Here is a 13,963-nt window from a genome sequence, read left to right as displayed (position 1 = left end):
ATTAGTCACCAACATTGTATTGTATTGTATGTCTTTATTTATATAGCGCCATTAATGTACATAGCGCTTCACAGTAGTAATACATGTGGTAATCAAATAAATAACAGATAATATAAATAACAGATCATGGGAATAAGTGCTTTAGACATAAAAGTAACATTTCGGAAGAGGAGTCCCTGCCCCGAGGAGCTTACAGTCTAGTTGGTAGGTAGGTAGAACGAACAGAGACAGTAGGAGGGAGTTCTGGTCCAGTGCTATTCATATGCTTCTTTAAGCAGATGTGTCTTAAGGTGGGTCTTAAAGGTGGATAGAGAGGGTGCTAGTCGGGTACTGAGGGGAAGGGCATTCCAGAGGTGTGGGGGCACAGTGAAAATGGTTTAAGGCGGGAGAGGGCTTTAGATACAAAAGGGGTAGAAAGAAGACATCTTTGAGAAGAACGAAAGAGTCTGGATGGTGCATAACGAGAAATTAGGGATGAGATGTAAGGAGGGGCAGAAGAATGTAAAGCTTTAAAAGTGAGGAGAAGAATGGAGTGTGAGATGCGGGATTTGATCGGAAGCCAGGAGAGGGATTTCATGAGGGGAGATGCATAAGATATTTAAAATTCTTTACATAACTGTGGAAATATGTATTAATTCAAGGTAAAGAATGTGTGCATAGAAATTTGTTTTGTCAAATTACTTAATGTTATGCTTTCTTTTGCATCAAATGTAAAAAAAAAAAAAAAACCTCTTGCCTTCATTTCACTCAAATTGTTAGCCAGAAAAATGACCTGGCAGATTCTTTTGATACACAGAGACAAACCAAAAACATAACCATGGAGACACATAGCTTTATACTACAGTACATCTCATTATAATCTGTGTCAAGTATTTTCAATCAAAAGCCTATTGGCCCTCTCCCAATCACAAACTCATCCACATGGTGAAAAACTTCAGAGCAAAGACCTTGATACATTGATGCAAAAAGACATACAGTGAAAGTGATGTAATTTGCAGCAATTTCTCTCAAAATATATCTTGATGCCTCCCACACCTCCTGCCCCCCACACCACCGGCCCCCACACCTCCTGATCCCCCACACCTCCCACACTTCCTGCCCCCCACACCCCCCACACCTCTTCTGCCCCCCACACGTTCTCTGCCCCCCACACCTCATGCCACCATCACCTCCTGCCCCTCCATCCCCCCCACACCTCCTGCGCCCACACCTCCTGCCCCCCACACCTCCTCTGCCCCCCACACCTCCTCTGCCCCCCACAACTCCTCTGCCCCCACAACTCCTCTGCCCCCCACGTAAGATAATTTGTCCAGGTTCTTGTGAATTTACTCTCTGCTCCCTAGAAATCTGCAGAAAATGTAAAAAAGCAAGACTAGAAAGTTTCATATTTCATAATAAGTAGGCATGTAAATATTGATGCACTGTGGAGCACATTGCATCATCTTTATAGGTACCCACCTTCTTCTGAAATGAAATTTCGTTAAAAAATAGATTAACTAAAAAATTGTATTTATTTACTTACAAATCCAAATTTATTAAATAAGAAAATCCTATTGTTTTTAATACAAATGTTTTATCGCATTAAATCAGGTGCTGTTTTTTGCTGTTTTTCCAGCTAGTAGACTTTGCTTACTTGAAAATCAGGGGATTGTTTCCAGTTTATATACGTAGCATCTTATTAGGTTTAGTGCAATTTGTGGTGAACGGAGCACTTTGGCCCAGATCCACAAAAGGGTGCTAAGATTGAGCAAACATTTGCTCCTATTCTTATGAATGGGAACTGAGGAATGCTAAAGCTTAGCACCCTTTTGTTGATCTGGGCCTTAGTCGGGATCAATATTATTATGGGATGTATCAAAGTTTGCATCTGCAAGACCTCTAGACATGATTATAAAATGTGAGGAACTCAAATAACACTGTGCATTCATCTGATGTCAGTTCATATTGACCCCAAAAACATTAAAACATCTTGACAGGTCACCATATGTCACCTCATATATTTAGTGAGCACTGATCTTATATATTGGCTTTTTTCACAGGACTGTACTTTCTTTACACGGAAGGAAATACTTAGGTAAGTTAATCTGTTTTTTTTTCCAATTAGTAAAACATCAGTTACTTTCTGTATAACAGATAACAAGGTGCTCACTGGGGAGCAGTATATGCTGAGCGTCACAAATGCCTTTTGTGTAGTGAAATTGGTGAATAGAAATGTTACTTTAAATTGAGATAGTTTGTGCCTCTGTACTAAACTGAAATGTCTCTATCTGCACAATCAGCACCAAAAATTTGTTTTCACATTTTTTGGTCACACAGAAATGTACTGCTCTACGTGTACAGATCTAAATGGTATGTAATGTAAGAATATTTCTGTGCTCCAAAAAAAAGTTGAATGTAAATCGTCCACCATGTTGAACAGGGCGTCAACCCTAAAAAGTCTGCTTATATTGTTAGAGCAGAATTACGTTAGTATGTATTTACCAAATATTTTTTGAAGCAGCATGGGTGTTTCATTATATAGGTTAACAAAATGTAATAATATTCATACAGTATGGCTACTATTAAAATTGTATTACATTAATAATTTATATTTACTAACAGTAATTATAAACTAAAAAACCCACTTAATTTGGTCATAATTGAAATTATATTACTCCGGTAGTCAACATGACACAAAATTTGCTTCAAATAATCAACTGTGTCATATGTATGAAGCCTTTATGATGCAGGTTATGAAACATTGTACTACTTTTTAATACAGTTTGACCCTGACTTTGCAGCCATGGGACTTTGTTAAATGACTCCCCCATGTATCTCAGTATCTTTGTGCATTAGTGTCAGGGTTGAATGAAATACTTCTATAGCAGTATCTGTGAAAGTTGCCCCCATTAGCAAAAGTTAAATGAACATTCCCCTGTGTACTAGTTTGTCTGTATATACAGTATATCACGGTGTTAGTCCATTTGTGCATCAGATGCTGGCAGTAGGTTGGTTAGCAGATATAAATGAAAGCGGTTACGGCTCACCCCTTTCATTGCAAAATGAGCTAGAAACCCATTGTTCATGCATCAAAGGGTCATGTTGTACTTGCTATATATATGTCTTGTTTGACTCACGTGATTATAATTTAATTCCAGTACCATTATATCAATTCATAGTGTTTCCACTTTTTGAATACTCAGTTCAGAAAGCAGTTCAAGAAAGTTCAGGGAAGGAAACAAAGATGATAAACGGTATAGGGGCCTAATCTAGAAGTTTAGATATTTTTATTGCAACATCGAATGTGTTGGCATGTTCATAGCTCGCGGTATGAAATTTGTGAAAAACGATATTGCCTATTGCAAATCACATTTTATATACTATTTGTTTTTAAAAAATGACGTACCGCACTAGTTTGTAGTTGCTTTACATGTGAAATGACCTAAGGTACAATTTCCCTCCACCAGTCTGGAAGAGCTGCCAAGAAAAAACAGAGAGAAGGTGCATATCCTTGCATATCTCTTACGGGTGATCGCACTGTTTTTATTTCAATTTTTAGTACATGGGATAAAAGCAGGGGGTCTCCAAAGCTGAACCACATTCATTTCAGGTCCGGGCACTGCCTGCTTCCCTAGGAGCAAGCCTCCATATCGGGTGTTAGTTTCTCCTGCAAGTTTAAATCTCTCATATCACGTGAATGGGACATTTAAACTTGCATTAGTTTAATCCCCACACTGGCGCCTGTACTTCGGGAAGCAAGTGGTCCCCGGACCTGAATGTCATGGCCCCCTGTTTCAATCCTATGTAATAAAAATAAAATAAAAGCAGAGCTTCATTACCTTAGTGGCTAACCACTAAACCTAATATGTGCCAGTAGAATCGGTGGATTGGTCAGCGCACGGGTTTTTCGCTCACAGGATGAAAAGAGAAAACGAGGGACACGTGATTAGTGTCAAGCCATACAAAACATTTAACCAGTAATATACTGTGGTTGTTTAATAAAAAATGAATAAAAAATGTTTGGATAAAAAATGCTTGGATAAAAATCTTTTAAAACACTTTGTTAAAAGACTGAATTGGGGCTTGGATGCAGATGTCTAAGTAAAAATACTTCAATGGAAAAAAGGTTTCTGTGGTTGGTGGTGATGTGAGGGATGGGACATAGAAAATATAAAAATATATATAGAGGGACTGTGGGGGCCGGTGATTGGCGCGCTGGTGTGCAGCCTGCTGCCAAACAGGAAAAGTGATGCTGCTTATGCAGTAAAGAACAGTAAAAAACAGCCTGCTGTCTGGCAAAAGTGGTGATGCTTGTTTGGCAGTGATCGTTATATTTGGGTGTTTGCCAGAAGCAGTGGTTTCCTCCTCCTTCTGCTGGAGGTGGTATGCGGTGCTGGTAAATAAAGTAAAACGCAGTTTTCTGGTGTAGGGGTGGCTGCCTTCTCCTCCTTATGGAGGTGGTATGTAAGTGGCTTCTCTCCCGGGTGCCCGATTCAAAGAAAAAGGGCCGAAACCGGTGAGTGGGTTAAGGTGAGTTTATTAAGTCATATACAGCAAAAAGAATAAAAACACTTACAATACAGCTTTAGCAATAGCCCAGCTGCAGCCTGATCGTCCGATGGCGCTCCTCCGACCGGTGTATCCCCCGTGACCGCGTCCGATGGCGGGAACCGGAAGGGGAGGGCTTACCGGATGTCAACAGGCTGGCTGGGTCCTTCAGGTAATGGGCTCCGGCAGGGAACTACGCGTTTCGCAGTGATGCTTCGTCAGGTTCCTGCCGGATGCCCTGGATCTTCCCTTTTTATAGGTCAAAGAAGCTGGTTAATTGATTAATTACAATCACTTGGTGTTCCATATAATTACAGTATTAAAACAGCTTATACATCAATTGGTGGTCTTTTTTGTTTTGTACATTGATTGTAATGAGCGAATGGGGGAAAAAAGGTGAATGCATTAAAGATGCGAAGTTTACACAGTTATTTAAAATGGGTCAAACAGTTAATTGTTTACATGTGGTGTCACTCCTTCATATAGGATTGCCTGGAGCTTGATTGTTTCACATGTGGGTGTGCAATTAGGCACTCAAGAAAAATAAAAAATATATATAAAATACAAAGTGCTCATAAAACAGTACATACTTCTTTATACAAATTCATTAAAATGGGTGCTGTGACGTATTTACTTTATACTAAAGCCTTGTATTCGAATCCTTATATGGATATACATAGCTTTGTACTATGCTGGTAGGTGATTTAGTAGTTTAAGGGGATATGCGGTAAAAAGATATAAAATGTAATTTAATATGGAATGAGGAAATTTGTCGGAGTGCATGTATGGTGAATGAATCACGTCATACGTCTCTTCATTAGAAATAAAATGCTTAATGGCTTTATATAAAACATGAAAAAAATGAAAAAGATGTGAAGAAAATGTATGCTAAAAATGTATATAAATTAGGGATAAAATATATGGTATCAGAATTGGGTGTTCTCAGGGTTCAATAGGAAATATGAATTTCAGGGATGTCTTTAAAGTGTATGAGTTTGTATTCCACTCATTAAAGACTTAAAGACTTAAGATACCTGGGTGTTCATGTATGTGCCGTGTCGGGGATTCGAATCCAGGGTCACAATTATTAGTCACTCAATATCTGTGTGCTTAGTGGGTTAGGCTACACAGATGCTGATATTACAGTGCATGTTTGGTGGTACATTGAGAGGTGAGTTGTCACAAGTAGATCCTCATAGTTGCGCCGGTACTAGTGCAAAAAGGGGGGAAGAGAAAAGAGGGGATGCAGGGTGAAAAATAGAAAGAGAGAAGGGAAATGGGGTATGGAAGGGGGAGGGAAGAGGGAGAAGGAATGGAGGATAAGGTGGAGAGAGGGGGAGAAAAGGAGAGAAAACATGATTAGTACTGTGTATCTTGAATGAACGCAATCTTTACTCTAAAAATGCCCCAATATCTATATCAATGTTGAGTCCTAGGGGTGCTAGCGTTTTCAATTTGTAGATCCACAGAGTTTCCTTCTTGGCTAGTTTGGTTAGTCTATCGCCTCCTCGCCAGAGGGGTGGGATCTGTTCTATGGCTCTATAGGTGAGGCCGGAGGGGTCTCCTTGGTGTTTTATTGAAAAATGTTTGGACACGCTATGGGTCATTAGCTGCCGTCGAATGTTCCCAATATGCTCTAGTATTCGAACTTTTAAGGGTCGGCTGGTACGGCCGACATACTGTAATATGTATGTACTGTAATATGTAATATGTGCCAGCCAGATAGGGGATCCCAGAGATTTTCCGAAATACTTATATAATAATAGAGGGGATGGAGAATCTAACTTATGAGGAGAGACAAGCTAAATTAGATTTATTTATGTTAGAAAAGAGGCGTCTAAGAGGGGTTATGATAACTATATACAAATACATTTGAGGGCAATACAAGGAGCTTTCAAAAGAACTATTCATCCCAAGGGCAGTACAAATGACTCGGGGGCATCCCTTTAGGTTGGAGGAAAGGAGATTTCACCAGCAAAAAAGGAAAGGATTCTTTACACTAAGGGCAGTTAAAATGTGGATTTCATTACCCATGGAGACTGTGATGGCAGATACAATAGATTTGTTCAAAAAAAGGTTGGACATCTTTTTAGATAGGAAAGGTATACAGGGATATACCAAATAAGTATACATGGGAAGGATGTTGATCCAGGGATTAATCCAATTGCCAATTTTTGGAGTCAGGAAGGAATTTATTTTTCCCTTATGAGATATCATTGGATGATATGACTCAGGGGCTTTTTGTTTGCCTTCCTCTGGATCAATAAATAAGTATAGATATAGGATAAAATATTTGTTGTCTAAATTTAGTATAGGTTGGACTTGATGGACGTACGTCTTTTTTTTTTTTTTCAACTTCAAGATTTTTATTGGGTTTCACAACAGGTACACTATGCCACATCCCATAATAAAACAATTTGAAACCCCCCGAGGTTTACCCTTTTCGCTCTCACAATCAAGGGTAAGATCACTCAAAAGCAGTAAGGGACTTACAACATGCACTCACAGGACTAGACAAACCTGACTCACCTGACCAAAGACTGGACAACAGAGGGAAAAAACCACAAGGAGGGAGAAGGAAGGGGGGTAGGGGGGGAGGGAATGGACTGCCACCGTGTTCTTCGGTAGTGGAAGGTCTGCTTTTGGTCCGTGCTGCGCCCTTCTTTGAGACACCTGGCGACTCCTCCTCTTGGTTCTGGTTTTAATAGTCGAGGGGATCCTACCTGTTACGTGCCTATGTTATGGTATGTTCCGCTCCGTCACCAGAGAACGCACTTGTACTTATTATTGCAAAATTGTGCTGGCATCTACCCCGGGGATGTCGGATTGGGTAAGCCATGGCTCCCACACTTTTAAGAAATTTCGGCCAGAGTCGTTGACCCAGCTAGTCAACTGTTCCATCTGGCAAACTTGCCATAATCTGTTTCGGATTTTGGGGATGACTGGTGGATCTTGCTGTATCCACACTGCTGCGATCTCGCACCTAGTGGCTGTGGCCATATGTGCCACCAATTTGTGTGCCGATTTTGGCAGCCCCCGGGCCCGCCTGCCCAGTAAGAACAGCCACGGGTCCAGGGGAACCTCTAAATCGAGGATATTTTGTGCCCAAGCTCTAATGCTCTCCCAAATCGGGAGTACCTTCGGGCAGGACCACAGCATGTGGACTAGGTCTGCTGATTCCCCGCACTGTTTTGGGCAGAGCGGGGAATACCCGCCGACGAATTTAGACAGGCGTAATGGGGTGTGATACCAGCGCATCATGACTTTATATGCGTTCTCTTTTAACGTTGAGCAGATGGAGCTTTTGGCCGCCGCCTGTAAGATCCACTCCCAGTCTCTGTCCTCTAAAGTCTCCCCTAGGTCTGTCTCCCATTTAGTCATGTAGTTCAGTTTGTCGGCGTCAGGTCCACTTGGACAGATCACTTCCCGGTATAATCTAGAGGTAAGTCCCCGTGTGTCCGTTGCTCTGGAACACAGCTGCTCAAAATTGGTCCTAGCTGGTCTAATTGGAAATTTGTTATAGAATGCTCTTATCTGAAGGTAGCGGAATAATTCAGTGTTTGGAAGGCCTTTTTCTGATTTGACGTGTTCGAATGTTTTAATATACTGAGGCCCCTTCAGATTCATTAACCGCTTATATCCCGACTGTATCCAAATTTTAAAGTGCCGCTCTCCGGCCATCCCCGGGGCGAAATCTGGGTTATCGAAGAGCGGGGTTATTAAGGAGTGTTTCGTCGTTAACTTATGTTTGAATTTGGAACTCCTCCACACCGCCAGAGAGTTCACCATGGTCCGTAACAACATCCCCGCTGTGTTATCGCATCGTTTTGGCAGCCAAATTAAGTTTTGCAACTCAACTGGAGCACAGCAGGTTTTCTCCAGCGCCACCCATCTCCGCAGGGACGGGTCAAGGTGCCACTGGACAATCTGACCCAATCTTGCTGCTTTGTAATATGCCAACAAGCAAGGTACCGCCAGTCCCCCTCTACTCGTGGGTCTAGTCAGTATGCTCTTAGCAATTCGTGGACTCTTCTTGTGCCATATGAATTTCATGATCTTTGACTGTAAGGCGAGGATGTCTGCCCGCACCAATGGTATTGGTAGGGCCTGGAACAGGTAAAGCACCCTTGGCAGGAGATTCATCTTAATGCTATGAATTCGTCCAAACCAAGAAATTCCAAACCCCGCCCACACTCGCAGATCCTCTCTTAGAGCTTGGAATAATTTGGGGTAGTTTGCTTTGTATAATGAGTCGTATGTCTTAGTAATTTGGATACCTAGGTATTTGATAGAGGAGGCCTGCCATTTAAAATTGAAATTTAGTTCGATTAGTTTCTCCATTGGACGTGGGAGGCTAATATTTAGGGCTTCAGATTTTGTCTGGTTAATTTTGAACCCGAAGATGAGGCTGAACACACCCAGAATCTCAAAGACATTGGGCAGGGAAGTGAGCGGCCTTGATAGGGTCAGGATCACATCATCAGCGTATAATGCCACTTTATGGGATTGGTCCCCTACGTCTATCCCTGTTATATCTGGGCTTAGGCGGATATGGGCCGCCAGGGGTTCTATACATAATGCAAACAGCAGAGGGGACAGGGGGCACCCCTGTCGCGTCCCGCTACAGATGTTAAATTGCTCCGATGGGAAGCCCTGGTGGCGCACCCTAGCTGTGGGGCCTTTATACAGGGCTAAGATGGCTTCTAGGAGGCGTCCCTCGAAACCGAATGCTCCTAGTACTGCCCTCAGATAGGACCAATCGATCCTATCGAAGGCCTTCTCAGCATCCAGACTCAACAGCATAGACGGGATATTCTTTTTATTGGCCAGATCGATCAAATCTATGATCCGTCTTGTGTTGTCTGCCGCCTGCCTTCCTCCAATAAATCCCACCTGATCCGGGTGGATTAGCCCTGGCAGGACAATGCCCACCCTGTTAGCTATGAGTTTAGAAAATATTTTCACATCGGAATTAATCAGGGATATGGGCCGATAGCTCTTACAGTCTACCGGGTCCTTACCTGGCTTGTGGATCAGGGAGATTGAGGCCTGGAGCATCTGGGATGGAAAGGAGCCTCCTGCTAGAATTTCGTTAAATAATTTTAGAAGCTGTGGCGCTAGTATTTTAAGGAATTTTTTGTAATATAAATTTGAAAAACCATCTGGTCCCGGAGCTTTGGCTGGTTTAAGGGCCTTTATAACCTCTGATAATTTTTCAAATGTAAAGTCGACCTGTAATGCCTCCCTTTCTGCCCTGCTCAATTTGGGAAGGCGTGCCTCTTTTAGGAACTTCTGGGTTTTTTCTCCTATTTTCTGTGTGTGGCTGACCTTATCTCCGTCATAGAGAACTTCATAGAAATTTTTAAATTCCGCGACAATTCTTCTAGGGTCGGAGGTGAGGTCCCCCCCCTTGGTGCGGATTGAGGAGATACTATAATTAGGGAGTTTGTTACGTAATTTATTGGCAAGTAAGGTATCTGGCTTGTTGGCTTTGTCGTAAAACTTACGCTTGGACCATGCCAACTCCCTCTCGGCTCTGGAGTTTAGCAACAAATTGAGTCTAGTTTTAATGTCAGAGAGTTCCTTTAGGGTAGCGCCCTGTTTATTGAGACTATGAAGTGCGGAAAGGTGTGCTAGTCTCTCTCGCAAATCTTTTATCTGGGACTCCTTAGCTCTTTTGGATTGTGCTGCTAAATTCATTAGAAGTCCCCTCATGGTCGCCTTATAGGCCTCCCAAAGAGTAGAGTGGGAAGATACGCTCCCTGTATTGATTTCGAAATATTCCTTAATTTTATCTCCTATCGCCCGCTCCGATGTTGGATTTTTTAACAGCAGCTCGTTTAATTTCCAGTTCGCCCCCGGTCTGTCCAGCAGCCGCAGAGCACATCGCAGCTCAATTGGTGCGTGGTCCGACCATGAAATATCATGGATCCCAGAATGGGAGACCATGGAGACCGCTTTGTTAGAGACCAGGAAGTAATCTATCCTACTGTATCTGTTATGGGGGTGTGAGTAGAAAGTGTATGCCCTTTCCGAGGGGTGATGTTCCCTCCAAATGTCAATTAACTGGCAATCACGGAGCCCTTGATGTATAGTTAGTACGTCTTGTTTCTGTGGTAAGTTAGTCCCCGTGCATCTGTCCAAGTCTGGGTCTAGGGTGCGGTTCATGTCTCCTGCCAGGAATATACAACCTATTGCCACCTTGTGTAGTTTATCAAAAAATGATGTGAAGAATTGCGGTGTCTGTTCGCAGGGGGCATAGATTGAGCTTAAAGTGACCTCTTGGTTGTTAATTGTGCCCGTAACGATAACATAGCGTCCATCCAAATCTTTATATGTTTTAACTACCTGGAAGGGCACTCTGCGGTGGATTAGTATTGCCACTCCTCTTTTCTTAACTTTCGCAGAGGACATAAACATTGTCCTATAGTGCCTGTCCAGGTAGTTGGGGTGATTCGACTTGGAGAAGTGTGTCTCCTGAACAAACACTATATCCGCTTTTTTGCGAACATAGTCCCTGAAGGCAATTCTGCGCTTTATTGGGTTGTTGAATCCCTTGACATTATGGGAAATAAAGATCAAATCGTTACTCATCCTTGACTTGGACTGGACCTGCAGCAGGGGGCGGTGGAGGTGTGTGTTTCGCCAGGAACCGAGACTGAGGAAGAGCCGTCTCCGACCTGTAGCACTCACGCTGATCTTTGGATGGTGGGTCCTGTGGGTTGGGGGGAAACAATAGGGAAACATGGGGAAAGACACACATAGAACAAAAAACAATTAGTGTCCTCCGAGCTGTGGCCCTGCCACCTTGGCTCAGATTCCATTGCCTTTGGGGGCTGGGCACCTGCCACTGGGCCCTCTCCGATGTTATCTCACTTCGTGAACCCCCTCCCTCCCAAAGGACTTCGCTGGGATAACCCCTTCCCAGCCCCTGGCCCATGCGGACCGCAGAGCAGGCTGAGATCCCTCAGCTCCCGCCCCGCTCCAAAACCAAAAACTTGCACAATACCTATATAACTTATAACTTATAACTCCTGGGTTTATCGCTAACCCCAGTATTAAGTGCTACCGCTTGCGTCCTTGCCCTTTATTTCCCTAACTGGACGGGTGGCCTCTTTATCTTCCACCTCTCTTAGAGAACGTTCTTTGGTGTACTATCTCTCCCTTCTAGTTTCTCTTCGGACTCCCTTCCCTGACGAGCTCTCTTCTGACCTTTTCCATTTCCCTGTGTCTCATTCCCCTCTAATCCCCTCTAATCCCTTCTAGTTTCTCTTCGGACTCCCTTCCCTGACGAGCTCTCTTCTGACCTTTTCCATTTCCCTGTGTCTCATTCCCCTCTAATCCTTTTCATAACCTACCCCGGCCTCATTTACTTGCTATTGCCCTCTAAATACTTCCTCTCCCTTCTTCCCTCTGGTATAACCACTTGTTCTTACCATCCTCCCTCCCGTCCCTCCTCTCTTCTGCTACTCCACTTGCTTCTTCCATCTGTCTCCTTCCTATTTCCATCACTTCCCTTCTGCCTTCCTCTTGCCCCACCCCGCTTACTCTCTTACCTCTTCCACCCTCTCTGCCTCCCCCAGGCTATATCTGCCTTCTTATATGCTGCACCTACTTTACCCTTATTCTATCCTGCCTTCCGCCGCTGATCTTAACTTCCCTCCCTTATAGCCCTGTGTGGGACTCCTTTCCCCCCCCTCTTAGGCCTTCCACCCTTGGATACCCTCCCGGGGTATGTCCACTGGGCCTTCTTCGCTCCGGCGGTGTGTCGCTTGCAACTGCTGCTGCCCCTGCAGTTGCGGCGCTTGGGACCGGCGAAAATTGAAAATCCCGCCAGGCCGGGTCGCCCGCGTGACGCTCGTCGCCGCCTCCTGACGTCCTTAAGGTCTTTCTGCCTCCTCCAAGATGGCCGCCCGCGCACTTCCTCTACTGGCGCCCGGACATCCGGCCGCCGCCATTTTGGGAGCGTCGTTCATCCAGGACGGCTGTGTTCGCGCTCTCCTCCAGGTTGATGGTGGTTTCCTGCTCCTGCGTTCCAAGCTGGGTTTTTCTCTCACCTCGTGGGTGCCTCCATCTTTGGACCTCCTGTTTCCCTCGTCCAGGTGAGTACAGCGTCTTTTACAGGTGGGAAAACGAGGATTTTTGCCCCTCCAGCGGGAACCTTAAATCAAGCTCGATCTTGCTGTAATGTAAGCGGGCTTAAGTCCGTAGCGGTATAACAGGGAACTTAAAACTGATAACTGGGAAACTTAATACCCAAACACTGAGGATTATTTAGAGAGACTTTGCCTTGTTGCACCTCATCTTTTATTCCGTGGAGACCGGGGCGCTTGTCCCGCTGTTGCCCAGCTGGGGCCCGGGATCTCCTCTTCTTCCACCGGCGCTGGCGGGGTCCCCTTGAGGCCTAATTTCTGGAGGAACACCTCTCCCTCCCCAATCTCCTTCATGTGAAAGGCCCGTCCATTTTTGCTGGTGGACAATCCAAAAGGGAAAGTCCAACGGTATCGGACGTTGTTGTCCCTCAGCACTTTTGTGATTGGGAGCAGGGCCCTGCGTCGCAGCAAGGTTAGGGGGGATAAGTCCTGGAAGATGAGCAATTTTGCTCCTTCGAATTCTATTGTAGGGGTAGCGCGGGTCTTTTGGAGGATGGCCTCCCTGGTCTTGTAAAAGTGCAGCCGCGCTATGATATCCCGCGGTTGATCTGACTGTGTCGGCCTCGTTCTCAGGGCTCTATGGCAGCGATCCATCTCCAGTCTTTCCCTGGGGGTATCCGGCAGCAATTCCCCCATCCATCTCAGGACGAATTCCTCGCAATCCCCCACTTCTTCAGGGACCCCCCGTATCCTTATATTATTGCGATGCTCCCGATTTTCTGCGTCTTCCTGCTTCTCTTTCAGGTCATTAATTTGGATCTGCATCTCTGTTGTTTTTTTTGCATTGCGTTTGGTTGCGGTGGTAACAATGTCCAGTTGGGTCTCAACTCGACCTGTGCGCTCTCCCAGGCTACTGATTTCCCTCCCCTGCTCTTTAATTTCTGCTTGCAAGAGGGTTTTGAGGTCGGTATATAAACGATTGAAATCGCCAAGCCTAACTGGCCTGTCTTCAGCGTTCTCGCCGTCCTCCTTCTCTCCCTCCCGTTCCGAATCAGAGCCCTGATTTGAATTCGGCGCCATTATGGCCTCCGCCGCGCTGCTCCTTGTGCTGTTAAAATATAGCGGGAGCCCCTTTGATTTCGGCGGTTTGGCTGCCCGTTTTGACATCCTGGTAGTTTAGTAGAGTTATAGTAGTTAAATTCTAGCAGTTCAGTATGGAGTAAAGGTATTTTATTTCTTTATATTATGAGCGGGGCATGGAGCACTGGAATCATGCATCCATACTCTCTGCCATCGCGCATGCGCCTCCCGGACGTACGTCTTTTTTCAACTTCATCTACTAT

At 44.5% G+C, this 13,963-nt stretch overlaps 1 protein-coding gene across 3 annotated transcripts in view; it reads left to right on the top strand.

Annotated features, from left to right (window-relative positions):
- LOC142502137 (calcium and integrin-binding family member 3-like) overlaps positions 1-13,963 on the top strand; it is a 281,160-nt gene that overhangs the window by 1,058 nt on the left and 266,139 nt on the right. For all 3 annotated transcript variants that reach the window (XM_075613004.1, XM_075613003.1, XM_075613005.1), the window contains exon 2: positions 2,040-2,074. In XM_075613004.1, coding sequence (XP_075469119.1) covers positions 2,040-2,074 — 35 coding nt within the window. The remainder of the gene's footprint in view (positions 1-2,039; positions 2,075-13,963) is intronic.

Source organism: Ascaphus truei, chromosome 8 (assembly GCF_040206685.1).
Source record: "Ascaphus truei isolate aAscTru1 chromosome 8, aAscTru1.hap1, whole genome shotgun sequence".
Taxonomy (NCBI): Eukaryota; Metazoa; Chordata; class Amphibia; order Anura; family Ascaphidae; genus Ascaphus; species Ascaphus truei.
The sequence above is the reverse complement of the archived record's forward strand: the minus strand, read 5'-3'. Positions and strand labels throughout refer to the sequence as shown.